This window comes from Pyxicephalus adspersus, chromosome 9 (genome assembly GCF_032062135.1).
Source record: "Pyxicephalus adspersus chromosome 9, UCB_Pads_2.0, whole genome shotgun sequence".
NCBI classification, from domain to species: Eukaryota; Metazoa; Chordata; class Amphibia; order Anura; family Pyxicephalidae; genus Pyxicephalus; species Pyxicephalus adspersus.
This window is the reverse complement of record NC_092866.1, coordinates 1,296,685-1,314,960: the sequence shown is the minus strand read 5'-3', so window position 1 is coordinate 1,314,960 and position 18,276 is coordinate 1,296,685. Positions and strand designations below refer to the sequence as shown.

General features: G+C 37.6%; 1 protein-coding gene across 3 annotated transcripts in view; it reads left to right on the top strand.

Annotated features, from left to right (window-relative positions):
* The window catches only part of ZNF469 (zinc finger protein 469), a 232,239-nt gene extending 214,189 nt beyond the window's left edge, over positions 1-18,050 (top strand). For all 3 annotated transcript variants that reach the window (XM_072421337.1, XM_072421336.1, XM_072421338.1), the window contains one exon: positions 3,299-18,050. In XM_072421337.1, coding sequence (XP_072277438.1) covers positions 3,500-15,532 — 12,033 coding nt within the window. In that variant the 5' untranslated portion in view covers positions 3,299-3,499 and the 3' untranslated portion in view covers positions 15,533-18,050. The remainder of the gene's footprint in view (positions 1-3,298) is intronic.
* Positions 18,051-18,276: the final 226 nt, after the last annotated feature.

Sequence of the window (18,276 nt, the reverse complement as noted above, 5' to 3'; positions counted from 1 at the left end):
CATTTGCAATCCCTATTTAATGTACAGCGCTGCGTAATATGTTGGCGCTATATAAATCCTGTTTAATAATAATAATAATAATAATTAAGGAAGTCATTTTAATAATACCCATTAATACCCATTCTGAATTCGATCAAATGATCTGCCTAATAAATTTTTAATCAATATGCAGCCTAAATATGGTTTGTAAAACACACCTTTTTATCAATTCTTGATCAATTTTCATTTTTAACTAATCAATCAAATGTATTGCTTAATGTATGCCTAGCTTAACACAGGGGCCCTGATTTATTAAAGTTCTCCAAGGCTGGAGAGAATACACTTTCATCAGCGAAGCTGGGTGATTCAGCAAACCTGGAAGGATTGAAAACATTTGCTAACAAATAGCTAACAAATAGCATGACTTTTCGGAAATTTATTACAGGTTTGCTGGGTTACCCAGCTTCACTGATGAAAGTGTATTCCCCTCTAGCCTTGGAGAACTTTTATAAATCAGGGCCAGGGTATCAAACTCCATGAATCTCACCTTGTCCCAATAAATCAGAATATAATCCAGAATCTCACACCCATATCCTTCAAATACCTGTTTTAAAAACAGCTTGAATCTACTCATGTATTGTACAAAGTTTCAGCAATCTCTAAGTCTATATAAATCAGACCAATTTACTCTATAAAGAACTTAGAAAATACCTGAAAAAGAAAAAGGTTCACACTTATCTGCTATCTGCCCTTTCCTCTAATCCTCACTGTTGCTAAAAAGTGATCTCCTCATATCCAACATGACTGATCCCCCCACTGTGGTTCTTTCTGATGGCCATACATGACTATAGAACAAATTAGTCATCTATGTATTCTCCGTGTATGCTCCATCGTTTATTTATCCCACTGCCCAGCAGATTTTGTTTTCAATTTGCCACCCAGTGGACGACAAACTGAATTGCACATGTGAACTCTGTGAAGGCATCATTACACCAGGATTTATATAAATATATATATATGTTAGATTTAGAAGTAATTCTAGTACATTACGGGTCATTGTTGCTATTTTTCGGAGTTATTTCTCCATACTGACCATTTGGCTTTTTTATTTTTGAGGCACTGACCATTAACCAGATTGTAGATCAGAAATGTAAACTTTCTAATCGGCTTACTTGTTGCAGGTATTTAGTTTGTAATGCACTAAAGTCTGAAAAACCTGGAAACCAATATTCTTAGGTGATCAGAAATAGCAGCACCTATATCCGTGACCTTAAGGCTCATGTTAGGTGTAAAATGTGTATCTGTAATATAGATTCTCAGGTGACCCTAGATACTCTGTCATTTACATAATACATAAAATAAATGACACCCTTTGCGGAGATCTGGAAACAACACAACATAAATAGTCAGTAGGAAGGTGCTTCACTAATGCTTTTCTACCAGCTGGCTATCTCTGCTTTTCAAACACCTTGCAAGTAAGACCATCAGGGGAAATACATTTTTTTAGGTTATTTAGTTAAATGATCTATTTCTTTTGGCAGTTTTTAAGCAATAAACCTTAATCAGGATTCCCCGCAATGGACAGACAGCAAATTTTCTTTTTTCATTAGACAGAGCCTCGAAGCTTAGAATACCTTCTTTATGCATCTGAAAGACTGCAACTGTGATAATGTGGCATAGATTGGCTGCTCTGTTTTGTCTTGGCAGAGAGCCCTTGCAGGTTTGAAAAGACTTGATAGTTATGGCAATATTGGGTATAAGTGGTAGATTGTAGTCAAACTAATATCATGCGCAAACGTTGCCTGCGGATTCAGCTATGTCAACTCAGGTTCTAAGTAAGAGACGGCAGCTGTATGGATAGCATCAAGCATATAAAGTGAAATCCACAAGGACTACGCTGCCAATGGTGTTTAATCCAGAGACCAGATAGAGATTCCTATTAAAGCATGACAGGTAGGAAGGAAGTGGGCAGACACTAAAACTGAATCTAATTCCATCCAAGGGTTCACTGGGGGTCATTCAAAAAGATGTGGTTTATAAAATAATGTACAAGTGGTATACAGGATTTCACATTAACTCACATTGAAAATTTACTGTGCAACTTTCAAATTACTAATACCATCTGATCCTTTATGCACCCTTACTGGAAGGCTTAACTCCAAATCCAGTCTATATTCGCAATAAATGTAGGACTACATTTATCAGCACCCCTTCATTAGATTAAAAATGTCTAAATGAGGAAGTGGTAATTGTAGTCACAGTAAATAGATGGTAAGAAAACGTAAAACAAAAAAACATGTTAACAGATAACAAAAAGGAATTAGAGTTATTGGGTATGTATGAATTAAAGCTACAAAATGTGTTTTTGAATAGTTTATTTTAAATAGTAATTTTTACAATTTACACTAATCAACATATTTGCCTTGTCTTTCATTTGTCCTGTTGGGCTAGGTACACACGTGCAATTGTTCTGGTCTGATAATCAGCTCAGAGCAGATATTGGACGAGAATCTGGCGTGTGTACAGCGCTCGTCGTCCATAGTCCAAACGACCGTCCTGGCGGATCCACGGACAATGGGCGATGAACAGTTGTGATGCTGCTCTGTCATTCTCCCCTTCCCCTCTCCATAGAGCATAACGGTGCTGTATGTACAGCACTCATTCATGTATCATGCAGTCGTTAGTCGTTGGAAAGAATCGTAAAAAATCTTTTCCAGTGATAATTACTGCACGTGTGTACATAGCCTAATATTTTGGCTTTAGCTTTAGTGAGTGCTAAAGGAGCCTAGATCATTATCACACTGAAAGAAATAGTTCATTTAGATTAGTGAATGAGGCAAAGCCCAGCTGACTTCAGCCATCCAGTTATGGAAAAGTAAAAAAAGTTTTATCACATTTCCTTGCATGTGATTGGATATCCTTTGCAAAGTGATTTTTCCCCACATTTACTATGCTAGGAGAATTATCCTTTGAAGAATGATAAATCAGTTTGCTAAGTGAACAGCCTAAATTTCTTTATTAAATCCACGCCATTATCATCATGCAGATACAGAGTTTTCTCAGGCCTACTTAGGTTTATTCTTATAACCAAGAACATGTAACCTGCCATGAAAAATGTATATCAACAATAAAACATTTATCCAAAAACTGCCATGCGTTGACAGCACTAGCATAAGCAGCCTTAATGAATTTTTTTCTTATATTTTCTCAATAGCAGATCTAAGCGTTATTGATAAATGTACAGAATTTAAGCTTTAGTGAAATGAAAAAGAAATATGACTTACTTAGCTGACTTTTTTTACTTTTTATTTAATTTCAGTCTTCTCCTGGAAAACCTGAAAGTGATGATCTCAGCACTGAAGTTTGAAAATCAAGAATGAAGGTGTCATTATTCAGGATGCTGCTTTGATCTTCTGCCGAACTTCAAACAGAAGGACCAGAAAAATCATTATGTGAAGAACATGAGCAAAACAAAAGTGGCCGGTGTGCCAAGTGCCTCCCACCTTATCTGAGTGGTACCATGACGGGAGAGACAAAGCATGTGTATGCCATCAATGCTAAAACACCCAGCTCCAAAAAAAATGATACTGGCCTTGAACAGTTCAGCAAGAATGAGGCAGCAAATGACCCAAGCAAGATTTCAGACAACTCAGAGAGTGCCTTACCTGCTGACAAAGTGTCTCCATTGAATGGTAGGGAAAGAGAGACTTCTAGCCAGCGGGAGGCTGTAATAAGGCCTCAACAAGCTGGCAAAATAGACTTTAAATCTCTTCAAAACAGGCCAAAGTATTCCAGTGATGCTACATGGAACAATTGCAAAAGTAGTCCGTTGTCTCCAACCGGAAAGAGCAGAGGAAAAGACAAAAATAAAAGGTCAGGGAAGGGAGATCGCAGTCAACACCAGCTCTACAGACTCAGCATTAATAGCTCAAGATCAAACCCTACCATTGGGATTGCTTATCCTCAGCAGAAGGTGACACCACCAAAAAAAGTAGAAGTAAGTCATGGACCTGTTTCTGGAAGTTATCGGTTTCATGTCCCAAGCCTTCCAGAGAGAGAGGCAGAACTCCATCAAGAGGACCTAAACTTCAGTCGTTCCCTTCCAGAACCAAGTCCCAGTCTGACCTCCACAAACTATACCTCACAAACTGCTCCAGCTACCAGAACTCACAACGGCCTAAAACTCCATTCGGGCAACATTCATGACAAATCCAATTCTAATGGACAATTACATTACTTAGAATTTCAACCCAATGGAAACAAGTGGCATTCTTCTGGGACCAGCGGGTATACTATCACAAACCAAAAGCTATGCACTTATCCTGAGAGCAACAAATCAGATTCACATGGCTTTGGACCTCTGTCATTTCAGTATCCATTTCAGCCCTTACAGGAGCCAAACGGGAATACATTCTGCAACAATGGGAACAGCCAAGATTTTGTTGATGTTTCTCTGGCTGCCTCCCAGGTAGCACACAATTCTTTCTCCTTCCAGTCCTCCTCAAGGGAAGGACCAGAGGATCCACAGGGCAATGGATCCTATAATACTGTTTTGCCAGACAGCCGTACATATGGTTTACCTTCCCAGCAACCTCCATTCCTTCATACGCAGCAGGGGGCTCAACATCCGCCCACCCCCCCATGCTACCCAGGAAGGAACGAACTTTCGGCTGAACACAATGGTGCTATTTCTTCATCTGGTGCTCTAACTCCCTCAAACTCTGGTGCTATAGAACAAACTCAAAGCAATTTTCAAGAAAAACAAGCTGTTTTCAATCCTAGTGAATTTAGTTTACATAATAACAGTGTGTCAGCATTAATCAATAAAAGGCAACAGCCAACTAAAGACTTTGTACACAGTCAAAGACTCCTGACTCCAGTTGACACCCTACGAAGGAATATACCACAGACTTCTTTGAACAAAGTGCACTTCTCAAACAAGCCCTATAACAATGTAAACACAGGATCCGTGCCTTTTGATAAAAACCTTTCCAGAATACCTCAGACTTGGGATACAGGTAGCAACAGTTTCCCACCTCTGGACCAAAACTCTCTATCTTACTCAAATGCTTCTGGAAACTCAATACCCTATCATAACCAGCCAAGTGACCCAAGACAGGCACTGAAAAATCCAAGAATGCCTTGGCAGCAGGGTCACCTTATTTCACCAACAACAAATCAAAATCACATTGAGCTATCCAGGCACAATGGGAACCAAAAACTACCATACAGCGTTGGTAATTCAGAATGGCAAAATAACACTATGATGACTAAAATTCTACCAAGTTATCATGCAAAAAAACACATTGTGGTAGATGGGAGTTCCACTCAAAGGTCAGAGACAAGCAGGCAAAGCTACAGCTCATCCAATGATATGTTGTATGACAGTGTAAAGGATACAAACTCTCAGATAAGTGATTCAAGAACTAAAAGCATTTTGTATGGCATGAGCAAACCAATTCCACAATCACGAAATAATTCCAACCAGTCTGTAGCACTGTCAGGTAAAACTTTTGTAGCTGAATCTCCCTGTGAATCCCCACTTCCTTCCCCAGTCACTAATCACGTGAATGGAAGCACATGCTCTTCTCTTTCACCTATGTCCAGTAGTCCTGTGAATCCAAGCTCAGAGGAGAGCCAAGTGCCACCCACTCTGACATCATCTCCATACTTTCATCAGACATGTCATCAAACAGATAAATCTTTTCACCCAAATGATCCACTAAACTCTGGCTCGTTTTTGTATCACAAAGCTGAACTTACAAAAAGTTACGCTTTCTTATTGGATTCTTCAAAAGATGAACAAACTTTTAAAAATCTGCAAGAAAACCAATACCAAAAAATAGCTAATGAGCCAAATAAAGGATGTCTCGAGAGCTTTGAAAGTGAACCCCCACCTCCCTACTCTTCCCACCACTTCCTTGCCAACTCTCTTAGCAGTGCAAACTTAGACCAGCTCGATGTTCTTCTAACCTGCAAACAATGCGACCAGAATTTTGGAAATCTGTCATCATTTCTGGAACACCGGCAGTATTGTAATTTGAATTCAACTCTCCAAAATGAGATGAAGGACTCTCTGATTGGTGGAGACATAAGAAAATCTGCTGCTTCTCAGACAATTCCAGACTTGTCCCATCACAAAGGTCAAATGGAATTTCATTCAGAGTTAGAAAGTTTTCAGAAAGATTATCTCCTAGACTGTGATGCAAAAGGAGAATCCAAAGAGGACCCTCTAAAAAACAGTACTTTCCACAATGGAACAGCACATTTACTGCCTATGACTGCTTGTGAGACATTGGAAATGGATGATGCAAAGCTTGACAGTCTAATCATAGAAGCACTGAATGGCCTTGAATTTCAAGTAGACAACCCTGAAATAGATAGCACCTTTATTGATGTTTTTGTGGATGATGACCTCACCTCAACCAAAGCTACTGCATGTAGTCAGTCTCACAAAGATAAAGAATCTACAGACACCAGGAAAAATGAAATTGCAGAGGAAAAGCATACACACCATACCCAGGTCCCATATGCCAGTGAAGAAAATCGTGAAAGCTTTGAAAAAGAGGCCTCCTATAACCATGGAACCTCAATAAAACTGAGAAATGTATCAAAATCCCCAGAGGTGGGAACTGCTCATCCATATTCTGTGGAAAGTAAAACAACTATTAAACATTTTACACCAAGTTCTGAGGACAGTAATCAGCAGACAAGAGGGGAAATTAAAACATTTCTTACAACACAGGAAAAAAAGGAAATTAACTTGAACAAAAATAATGTTGATGGTAACGAAGATAACGAAGTCCTAAAATCCTCTAAAAATGTCTCCATTACAGACAACCCAAAGTCACGTAAGACAGCTTTAAAGGATGTTAAAAAAAAGAAGTCTCACAATGGAACCTGGAGTAAAGAGCTTATACACAAAATTGTGCAACAGAAAAATAAACTTCACAAGTTGCATGTGAAAAGTAACAAAAATGTGCAATTTTCACTGGTGACAGAAAGACTCTTCCCTCCAACCAAAAATCACCCATTTGGGGAGTACGACTACATTTCAGATTCCGATGAGGATGTTGCTGCTAATTTACTGCCAAGTAAAATGCAACCAAATGGTAGACTGAAGTACAGCTTTAACAGAGATCTCCAAGGCAGAAGTGGAAGACAAAAATTAAAAGAACCCGTTTGGCGCATGGGAGAGGCAACAAGATTCCCGCTCCAAAGTAAAGACACTTCAGCCAGGATCCGGAGAAGAAGCAGCCAGTCATCCAATAGCAGTGATCAAAGTACAAGTATGTCAAGTGAGGCAGGCTCTAGCCCTAAAAGCATGGAGAGGACAGATTCTGAAAATGAACATGAAACAGCACTGAGATGTAAAACCTTCAACTGTAGAGGACAAAACACATCCCTGGAAAGAAATCTTATCAAGCCCCTATACAGAGAATTATCAGACAACCAGCTAAACTCAACAGACTTTTCCAAAGGAACTAAAAGGTTTGGATCTGCCAAATTCCTACTTGCTAGTTCAAAAATGTATTCAACAAAGAATGCTGAAACACATTATCAAGAAAAGGACAAACTGCAGCAAAGCGTAGATCCAACAGTGCACAATTCTAGCAAAATAACAGAAGAGCACAGTTTTGAGGAAGGAGGACAGACAAAACTTAGCACTTACCAAGATACAATGGAAACAAGCACCTTATCAAATGATAATTATACATCTAATTTATTATTAGCCATAAATAATGTGCCCCAGGATGTGCCTACTTTTCATTCAGAAAATACAGATTTCCAGAAGAAGCAACTTAACACTTCACCTACTATTCCTGAAATGCTTAGCACTGATGGTAATCTAACCTGCTCAGACAATAATGTACAAAAAATAAGTGAAGAACTTTGCTTTGGTCACAAAGATTTTGCATTACCCATTTGTTTCAATGAGGATTCAACAGTAAATATTGTACCTCAACAAAACCAAAAGTTTGGAAATGAATTTCAACAGTTTCCAGAGGATAAACATGATGACTTGCCTGGTTTATACACCAATAATATATTTGCTAAAACCCAAATCCCTGCTGACATGGATGTTGAGCAGATATATGCAAATCAAAGCAATGGCAATAACATCACTTCTTTTGAGCAGAAATGCTCAGATATACAATCTTATCCCACTGATAAGGACTCTTCATCTTTTTCATTTGACTCTTCATCTATATTTGCTGAGCTGCCAATGTCCGATTTCGACCCTGCCATGTACAATCATGTAACCCCACCAAAGGACAACTACATTGACTTTAACCAGCCTAGTAAATCAACGCCTTTTGAACATACATTCTCACAGTTTTTGCCAGAAAAAAGTTGGGACCTTATGGAGGAAAGCGCTCCAATATTAACAGCTAATATTACTCCATTTCAAGGAAATGACAATCAAGCCGCTGAAAAATATGCTGAACATGTACCTGTGACATCTGAAGATTTGTCAAGAAATATTACAGATTACAGTGCATCGTACATAAACAATGTTCAGTCAGAGGATGAATTGGAAATAAAAAGGCTTGTGACAGAGCTAGAAAACCAGCTGCAGACAAACAAAGCTCACAATGAGGTAGCTTCCCAAACACTAGTCAAACATAATATTACTCCTGCGCTCACTGGCTCTTCCCTCCCATTTCCAGAGATGGAAGTAAATCCAACTGAGAATAACAAAAATAATTATCTTAATGATAATCATAACAGTATGAGCAATGTGAACACTTTAGTCCATCCTGCTAAAGTAGACTGTAATGTTCATGATTCTCAACTACTAGTAAAAGACAGCACACCCGAAAATCTTAAAAGCCCCTGGGATTGTTCAGTTCAACTTGACACTTTCAGTTCCAATACTGAAAGTCAGAAACAAACCAGAACATTGGCTTCCTTTAATTCCCCAGAAGACAGCAACCAGTATCAATCAACAGCCAGTGATATCCGTCTAACAGAAGAAATAAGGTCTCTTAGCCAGGGCTCCCCCTCAGTCATATCAGGGGTTTACTTGCCTAACATCTCCAACCAAATGGAATGCCAGACATTTTCAGACAATGAATTTTTGCAAGAAGCAATGGTTACAACAGAAACATTGCTTTCTAAATCCCCCAAAATTGATATTTCTGAAACAAGAAGGCAACAAAATAACAATGAAAATCCAACAGATAAACTGCAGAAACTGGACGAGCAGTTTGATGATCCACCTGAGCTTGAGCACTTTCAAAGTATTTCTGACACTAATTCTGAATTTTGCCCCAAAGACGACAGTGTTCCTGATTTAAATATGACTGTAATGTCAGATCAAAATAAAAGCATAAATCAACCAAATCTGTTTGACCAAGAAGCAAAGGTATCAATTCCAAAGGCTGCAAATGATACAGAACACTACAATGACCATGAAATCTTAAGCGACAAGGAAGCATTAGACAAACATGGATACAAGGATAATAAAGAGTCTGTGCTCCTCGATATGCCAGTCTTAGTGAAAGAAGAGAGCACGATTCCCGAAAAGTCTACAGCAACTCAGGAAGCCACAGAGAATCCATTGCATCAGCTCCAACTTTTTGTGGCAAGAACAGCCAAAAATAACGAGGAAGAGATGCTTATGCCATGTTTTCCAGTGATACTGGCAGCTTCAGTTACTCCAGAGAACAAGACAGAAGCTGAAAGAGATGCTTCATATATTCTAGAGGGTGCTGAAACTTTTTCAGTAGAAAACGAGAACAACCAAAAAAAGACTGAGATAAAAGATGCAACAGATTTTTCAGAATCAGGTATACAAACCACACAGAATGATGTGCTCAACATGCTAGGACACAAAGACTCAATTCCTGCTATGGCTGTAGAACCCATAATCAACAAGGAGACCTTTGAGGATGACCATATAAACCATCATGATATTCTGCCACCTGACAGCAGAGACACTGGAAATTTGCTAGAGGAGCAAGTCAAGGTTAACGAAAATATCTCTTTTTACGGAGCAAAAGATGGAAACAGATTTTCTTCATTTGTTATGAAATCCAAAAAGGTTGACAGGTCCAACCACACAAATGATAAAGAAAAATATGTATCTGATTTATTAATTATACCTAAGGGGCTAGGTATTCATGAAACTCCATGTGACAGACCTGATATTGGATGTTTGACACCAGGTCATATAAATACTGAGATAGCGCAACTTTCCAAAGACAAAAACAACCAGGGACTGAGTAAGGAGATTCCCAGTTTTGCATGTTCAAAAAATCAAATAATAAAAGACATAAATATGCTTCATGAAACAGAAATGTTTTTGGTGGATAACACAAATCAAGAACACAGCTCAATATTGACTAAAGGCAATAGTCATGTTACTGACAAGTCTTCTCACTTTAACTTGCACCCCAATATTATTGATGTCCAGCAAAATAGCAATAATGAATTTGAAGCTCAACTTCAAGGTCTTGGACTAAATACGGAGCAATCATTGTTGCATTTTGATTTACTCAGTGTTGAACCAATTAAAGAACATACGGCACAGCAAAAACTTATGTACACTTCACAAAAGGAGTTGAATTCAAATGAAAAGGTCGCTCCCTTATGTAGCAGCAATCAATTATTTCTAACTGTAGCTACAAATCCATCAGAACATCTACCTGAAAAAGGCCAAGTGGGTACAACAGATATGCATCTATTTCTAAGTGAAGAGAGAAGTATGACATTGTCTACAGAGGCCAATCAACAACAGTTGGCAGCAAAAGATACAATCACTGTGACACCAGTTGTCCAAGATGGTTTAAGTCCATGTTTCTGCTCTGAATTAGTCTGCCAACACTTCAAACATCAGGAAGTACAATCTGTTGCAGATATTATTCTTGAGTGTCAGTCAATGGCAACAGATGATACATATCCTCCAATTTACACTGGAGAAAATAATCAAAACTTTTCAGTTATCCATACTGAACTTTTTTCTGAAAGTATGCAAAACTCTGTAGCACCATTGTTATGCAATCCCAAGGAGAGGCCTCCTAAAAATGACTGGAATAAATCTCAAGACATTCCTAACATTGATCCTACTTATGAGAATGAAGACAAAAGCTCAACGTCTATGGTTTGTGATTTACTGAATATAGCTACTCCAGAGTATTTAAATTTCAACTGCCACCAAGCTACAGAAAATACAGCTGAAAGATCAACTACAGAAAAAAACAACATATCAGAAACACAAAACAGTGTATCTAATAACAGTGAGTCTGAGAAAAAAGGTACCAATGATATGCACTCAGTCATAGATGGTGTACTTAGAATCTTAGAAGGTGACAAGAGCAAAGAAATTTTGCAGAGTATTGGGATTACAACAAAGGGAAGCCCAAATAAAGAAAAAAAACTATCTGGATTATCACTAACATGCGATATATGTTTAGTAGCTTTCCGCTCTAAACCAGGTCTGACGAGACACAAGGCTGTCAAGCACAACAGCTCATTAATGTCACCCAAAGATGCCACAGCTGAAAAAACTCTTGCCACGAAAAATACCATGGGGGAGTGGAAGTGCAAAAGTGAAATTCAACAAAACCTACAGACTGACACTAAATCAAAGAAAAGAATTCCTGAATTTGTCAACCAAAGTAACTCTTTTCAGCCAGATGAAGAATCATCAAATACCAAAGGAGAGAAAATTATTAATGGATTGCCTGAGAATACAACTTGTATAGAGAATACGTGTAAAAAAAAACTGGTCAAAGTCAAAAAAAGGAAAGCAAAAGCTCCAAATAATATATGTGCAAATTCACAAGTTCCACCTGATGATGTTTTAAACATCCTTAAAACGAATATTCTAAAGGCAATTGGGCACTCAAACAACTTCAACTCTACTGACGACAAAAAAGAAGGGAAAGAGCCTTCAGATAAAAATTTATCGATGAAGCAAACAGATTTAAAAGAAGTCAAGTTAAAAATGTGTGCTTCTGTCTGTAGAGATGATGATGAGAAGTTAGTAAGTGATGTCCTCGATATGGAAATGAACAGAGATGCTTTGCTTCAACAGCAATCATGGGCAGATAATATTAAAGGGCATTTTGAACACATAATAAATGACTGTGAAAATCAACCCATAAACAGCCTGCTAGGAAATGAGAACAATTTGTTAGGTGGCACAGAGGAGCAGTTAAACACTCCAGAAAATTCCAACATAAAAAATGATGTCCAAAGTTCAAACTTACCCAAGGAAACAGTACCAGACCTTCACAGCTTGTTTGATGATGATAACTCTTTTTCTCAACTCTTTCCCAGAGATGATCACTTTATTAGAAGAAAATGCACACGTGTATATGGAAAGAAAAACAAAAGAACTGCACCACCTTTTGAAACAGATTTCAGACAAGAAGAAAAGGGTGAACAATGCCACTCTTCACAAATTCATTACACATGTGACTATAAAATCTCTAGTGATTCTTCATTAATGAATATGAAAAATTCTTCTGGCCAAACAGAGCATCATACACAATTCAACCAACCCAGTCCCCTAGAGGAAGGTATTGATGTTGATACAAAAATTCTGTCTTTTGCAAATCAAAGTAAACCAGAAAATATAAATGAACAATCACTCACTGAAAAACCTCCACTAGAACAAGATTCTGATATCTCTATACATGCAAACCTTTTCACACCCCCAGGAGAATCTGTTGATTTGTCTACCGAGATCAGCTCAGAAATGAGGGAATCTGAAGTGGAGGAAAATCTTGATTGTAAAACCAATGATGAATCTGGGCTTCCAGAATTTCCCACAATTGACATGAAGATGCTAAGTGCAAAGTTTGACATGAGAGAACTGTCATTTTTCAGTGCGTGTGGTGACGATTCGGACCAGTGTGATTCAGATGCAACAGATATTACACAAAAGGCAGAAAGAGGTAAAAGAGATGCAAAAAGTAAAACAGATGAAAAGAGGCAAATGAAAAATCGCAACAGTGTGAAAATTAAAACCAAGGACAAACAGTACAAGTGTAAAGTCTGTTTTCAGTGGTTCTTGACTTTGGGGGAGCTGGATTTTCATAAGCTAACTCACAACCCTTCTCCTCCTCCTACTTGTTATATGTGTGTCCAGCGAAAGTTTAGTTCTCGAGAACAATTAAGGGATCATTTAAAAGACAAGCATGCAAAAAACAAAGCAGGTCTCTGGATCTGTGGAATGTGCCTGAAAGAAATATCTGATGTATGGATGTACAATGAGCATCTGAGGGAACATGCCACTCAGTTTGCAAGGAAAGGCCAAGCTCAAAAATCAGTCATGGGGATTCCAGGGTGCTTTGGAGAAGAGAGTATGGTAAGAACATTTTTGAGCACCTTTATATATAGAACACCTACTAAATCATCAAAAAACATAGAGACTGATGAAAAAAGCCCAGTGACTAAAAAGCAAGAACCAAAAGAGCACAAGGAAGAAGATGAGATGGTTATTGAGAAAGAATGTGGGAGCAGTGCTCATGTGGTAACACCAGCTCCAAAGTTATCAATCAACCCTTCACTGGACAGTTCTCAAAAGAGCGATACACTACACAAAAATGCGAGTATGCATCCGCACTGCAAAGACCCATCTAGGGATTGTCATCACTGTGGGAAACAGTTTCCCAAACCATTTAAATTACAAAGGCACCTTGTTGTTCACAGTTTGCAAAAAATCTTTCTGTGTCATAGATGTCCTAAATCTTACCAAGAAGTGCAAGAACTAAGAAGTCATCTTACTAATGAGCACCAACTCACAGAGAAATCTGAAATAAAGCACACAACCCTCTATGCATGTGAACTTTGTGCTGATGTCATGCATGTAATCAAGAAATCGTTTATCTGCAGCACTTGCAATTACACATTCTCTAAAAAAGAACAATATGATAGACACATGGAAAAGCACCTGATCGGTGGCAGCATGACATTTAAATTTAGGGGTGTAACAAGGCCCACTACATCTGGAAAAGAGGTAAAGGAAAAAATAAAAGAGTCCCAGGAAAATGAATGTAGGCCACCCACCAAAAAGCCAAAGCTGTCAAATTATTCTGACATACCTACTGATGTACCGGATGCCAGTGAGGCCACTCCATACCCAAAGCTATCTCCTGGTGTGTTTACTGATAAAGAATCAGGCGAAAGCCCAGAAAACAAACATGAGAATTCTGTAAAAATAGAGGAGATGCTACTGGAAGCTCCTGAGCTCTTTGCTGAAGGAAAAGAAGAACCAATCACATTTAATGCAGAGCTATGCAGTATGTCTCCTGTACCTTTTGAGCTAAACATTCCTGGGAAAAGAGACGATGAAACAGACCAACAGATATTTCCTATTCTAAATGATCCCACGGCTTTCTCCTCCTCAATCTATGAATCAAAAATTTTAACCTTTCCATTTAATGATGATCACAATTCCAAAGTAATAGAGGAAGATACAAAAGTGCAAGAAAAACAAATAGGAGTGGTAGAAATTGAAGAACAAACAGATATCCAAACACTGCATGGTAAAGCAGATAATGATGTTTCTAATTTGATGTTGAAGGAACCAGAAGAACTGTATACATTTAACAAAATAATGGAATCATCCCTGGACACTTCTAAAGAGCCACAATGTTTACTACCTGATGTCCCAGAGGAACCCAAAGAATATACACAAAAGTCACTGTCACCAGATGTACCACAGCACGCTGAAACAAATACCCTTAAAGATAAGTCACTTGTGACAGAAATACATGCCTTAGTAAAAGACCAAAAATTTACCAAAAAGAATAAGCCAATCAACCAAATCCACAATATATCGCCAACTCAAACCAATGTTTCAGCTTCAACTGCTGATAATGTATCAAAGTCTTCCACACAAAAATTCAAATCTGCCTCCTGTCAAGATGGCAACACCAACACTTTTAAAGAGACAACTTCCAGCCAACCAAAGTTGAACAAAAAAGAGCCAACTGTTATCTTATCCAAGAACAACACAGATTTTAGGATGGTTGACAAAATGTTGGCATCCACAGCTCCAAAACAGAACCCAAAGAGGTGCAAAGAACAAAAACTATCTGGTCATAAAAGCAATGTAGGGTCACAGGAGAATTTAGATTGTGAGATAAAGAAAAAAAGGGCTAAGCTTGTCATAGCTGGAAAGAATGAGTCTTCGGCTGTTTCAAAGAAAACGGACTGGGTCAACAACCTCTCAGATACTAAGGATGAAGCTCCATGTAATCGGACCAACCAAAAAGGAAACTCTGGAGGGGTAACTAGCCAATTAAAAAAGACAATGTTGGATACATATAACTTAAAGAAAATCAATGCTGCATCAAGCAATGGAGAGTACAAAAACAAAAGAGCTCTTACAAAAAGTCAATACACTTTTACTCCTAAAAATTCTACCATGTCTATGAATGGCCCACCTCACAAACGAAGGTTGGGGGCAAACACAAAACCCACTGAGCCACCTAATTACAGGACAGCTGAATCACAAAACAATTTGTTAAGTCAACTATTTGGCCAGAAAATAACTAGTTTTAAAATTCCTTTAAGACGGGATATAAGCGAATGACATATTTGTCCTTTCTCATGAAGAAAAATTACCATTCAAAAGAAAAAACTAAATTGCAATGTTTATATCTATACATATATATAATATATTTTTTGTTACTCTTTTGCATCCCCCATCCTCCCCCTTTAGCTTTGCCAAACTTGCACTGCCACCCCTGTAAAATAGTTCCTTTTGTTCTGTAATCTACATGGATGCACCTGATATTATGCAAATTTTGCAATGTTTATATGTACTTTGATTTTAATGAACCAACTTTCTAAATGCTTTGGACAGACAACAGTCAAAAGATTATTTTTTTTTCCTACTGTTGTACATAATTTCATACATATTAACGTCTTTTAGCTGAAGAGTTAAGGTTGGATATTAAAAATGAAACCTGCACTCTTACAAAAAAATATTTAAAAAATTTATGGAAATGCTCTATTATTTCATGCTGTCATTTTGAACACACATTAAAACATTCAGTTATACGGTCAGTCTACCACCATGCTACCTTCTGTTGCTCTAATCTTTGGACTTTGGGGGCAGACTCCAAGTAATGGATTGTGGCCTTCTTCCCGCACAACTTGCACATGAAATTCAGTAAACAGGTGCTGAGGCCTGGAAGATGAAAGGCAAAAATTCTAACACTGGAGTACCAAAGACAAGATAAACTGTTATGTGGGTAAACTCTCCAGTATCTACCAATATCAGGTTTGGGTGGTCAGACCATTTACCAATAAATGTGTATGGCAATGTAAGGTACAAAATGATTCAATGTAACATGTTTTTAGTGTTTTTTAGTTATCCGGTTTTGATGACACATTCTAGTCAATACATTAAAGTGTGATACGTGTATGAATGTTTCAGGTCAGAATACAAAAATCAATAAAACCATTAGTATTTTCTATGATCAAATATTTGCATAAACCTTACTGATTAAGGTGTCAAAAAATATACACTTTGCAGAAAAGATTCCGAAGGCACATGTTATACAGTAATGAGAAGGATTCCAATTTATTCAAAAATAGAAAAAGTGTCAGAACCATTTTAATTATGTCACTCAAGTTGTTTTAGCATTTTACCACTTACACATCTGAGAGGCTCTACAGGAAGGATTCTTTCAGAGTAGGTGGCTTACATATTCTTTACCATGCCACAACAAAGGTGTTAGAAATTCAGAGTTAATGTATTTGTTCATTCTACATTATGAAGAAATCTAAAAACTCTACCAATGATTCATCCTGAGAGCAGCTGTTTCACTTTCTGTTATCAATAGAAATGAGGGTTTGCTAAAACCCAACTCCAGGATCATTTTTTTTTTTTTATCAAGCTTTTAAATGCTGTCTGTCAGGGGATTTCACCTTATATCCAATCCTGACAAAGAAGCTTCTAACCTTCCCTTCTCTGTGGTTAGGATTTAACTGACATTAAAGATTTTGCTGACCTCTGAATCCTGAACTAGTTTGTCCAGCCTTGCTTTTGGCATTCTTTATAAAGCTTGCACGCCTAATGTATTTTAGACTTGCCATCCTTAAATATATTCTACACAAATCAGCTCTGCTCTCGGCACAAAACCCATTTATATGTAGACGGCAGTTTTGTGTGGCAAATTAACCGATTCCAATGATAAACACACAGTAGGAAGGGAATTATGTCCCCAAAACCTTCTCAGCCTATCGGTTTAAGATTTTTTCTGAATAAAGTATATCAAATTATAAGTATCTGACCACAACCTTCATACAATGTCTTGCTTTATGTAAGCTGTTTCTGTGACCACTGTAAACAATTATCAGTATTTTCTACCCTGTTTTACAAAATGTAACATAACTTGTCTTTCCACAGCTGCTAGTGATCCTTTTTAGCATCTACAAAGTGGCAGACTAGTGCTTTTGATTTAGCCTTGCCAGTACATTGTAGGTATCTGCCTGATTTTGAAGGACTTGGTGAGCTTTATCATAGTATAATGCTTGACAATCTTACTGTAATATACATCAAGAACAATTTGCTTAACAATGAAATTCATGGTGCTATTTCTTCATAGTATAAGTAATGTGAAAACAAACTGAAAATGTTCATTGTCCAGTGCCGGAACAGTGTTAAAGAAAATCACTCTACCCTTTATCTGATTTATATATGCCTATATGCAGATGTATCTTCTATATAAAGTGAGAACTAAGGAAACTCAGGTGCAGTCACCCTGGTTGAGCTGAAAACCTCTAACAGACATAGGCGTTCCTAGGCACTGATGTAGCTTGTGAGACCAGAGTACGCTTTCTGCACAGAATCCTAAGAAACATACAAACAACAAGGCTTTAACCTGTTAATATGTATCATTAAAGTGCATTGTATTGTATAAAATAAATATTCTACTTATTTGGTGCAATGAATATTTCAAAAGATTCTATTTTGATATTTTTTTTGTCAAAAAAAAAAAAAAAACACAGAAAGAGCATAATGCATTTTTATATTGTTATTTTGTATGACTTAAATGCATCTTTATATTGTTGTTGTTAAATAAACCATGAGTTGAACAACATCTTGATATTTGTATATATATTACCCACCATCCGCATCCACAGCAGGACTGGGCCCTGGATTGTTTGGTGTTATCTGTTAAACGTTCATGCAGATAAGGGTAAGTTTAAAAGGTTTGGGTCCGTTTGAAAAGAGAACTGAATTGTGCAGGTTGTGCTTAACAAAGTAAAGCAAAGGACTGGTAATCCTTAGTGATATCTGTAGACTTCCTACAGTTCAACTTTCCA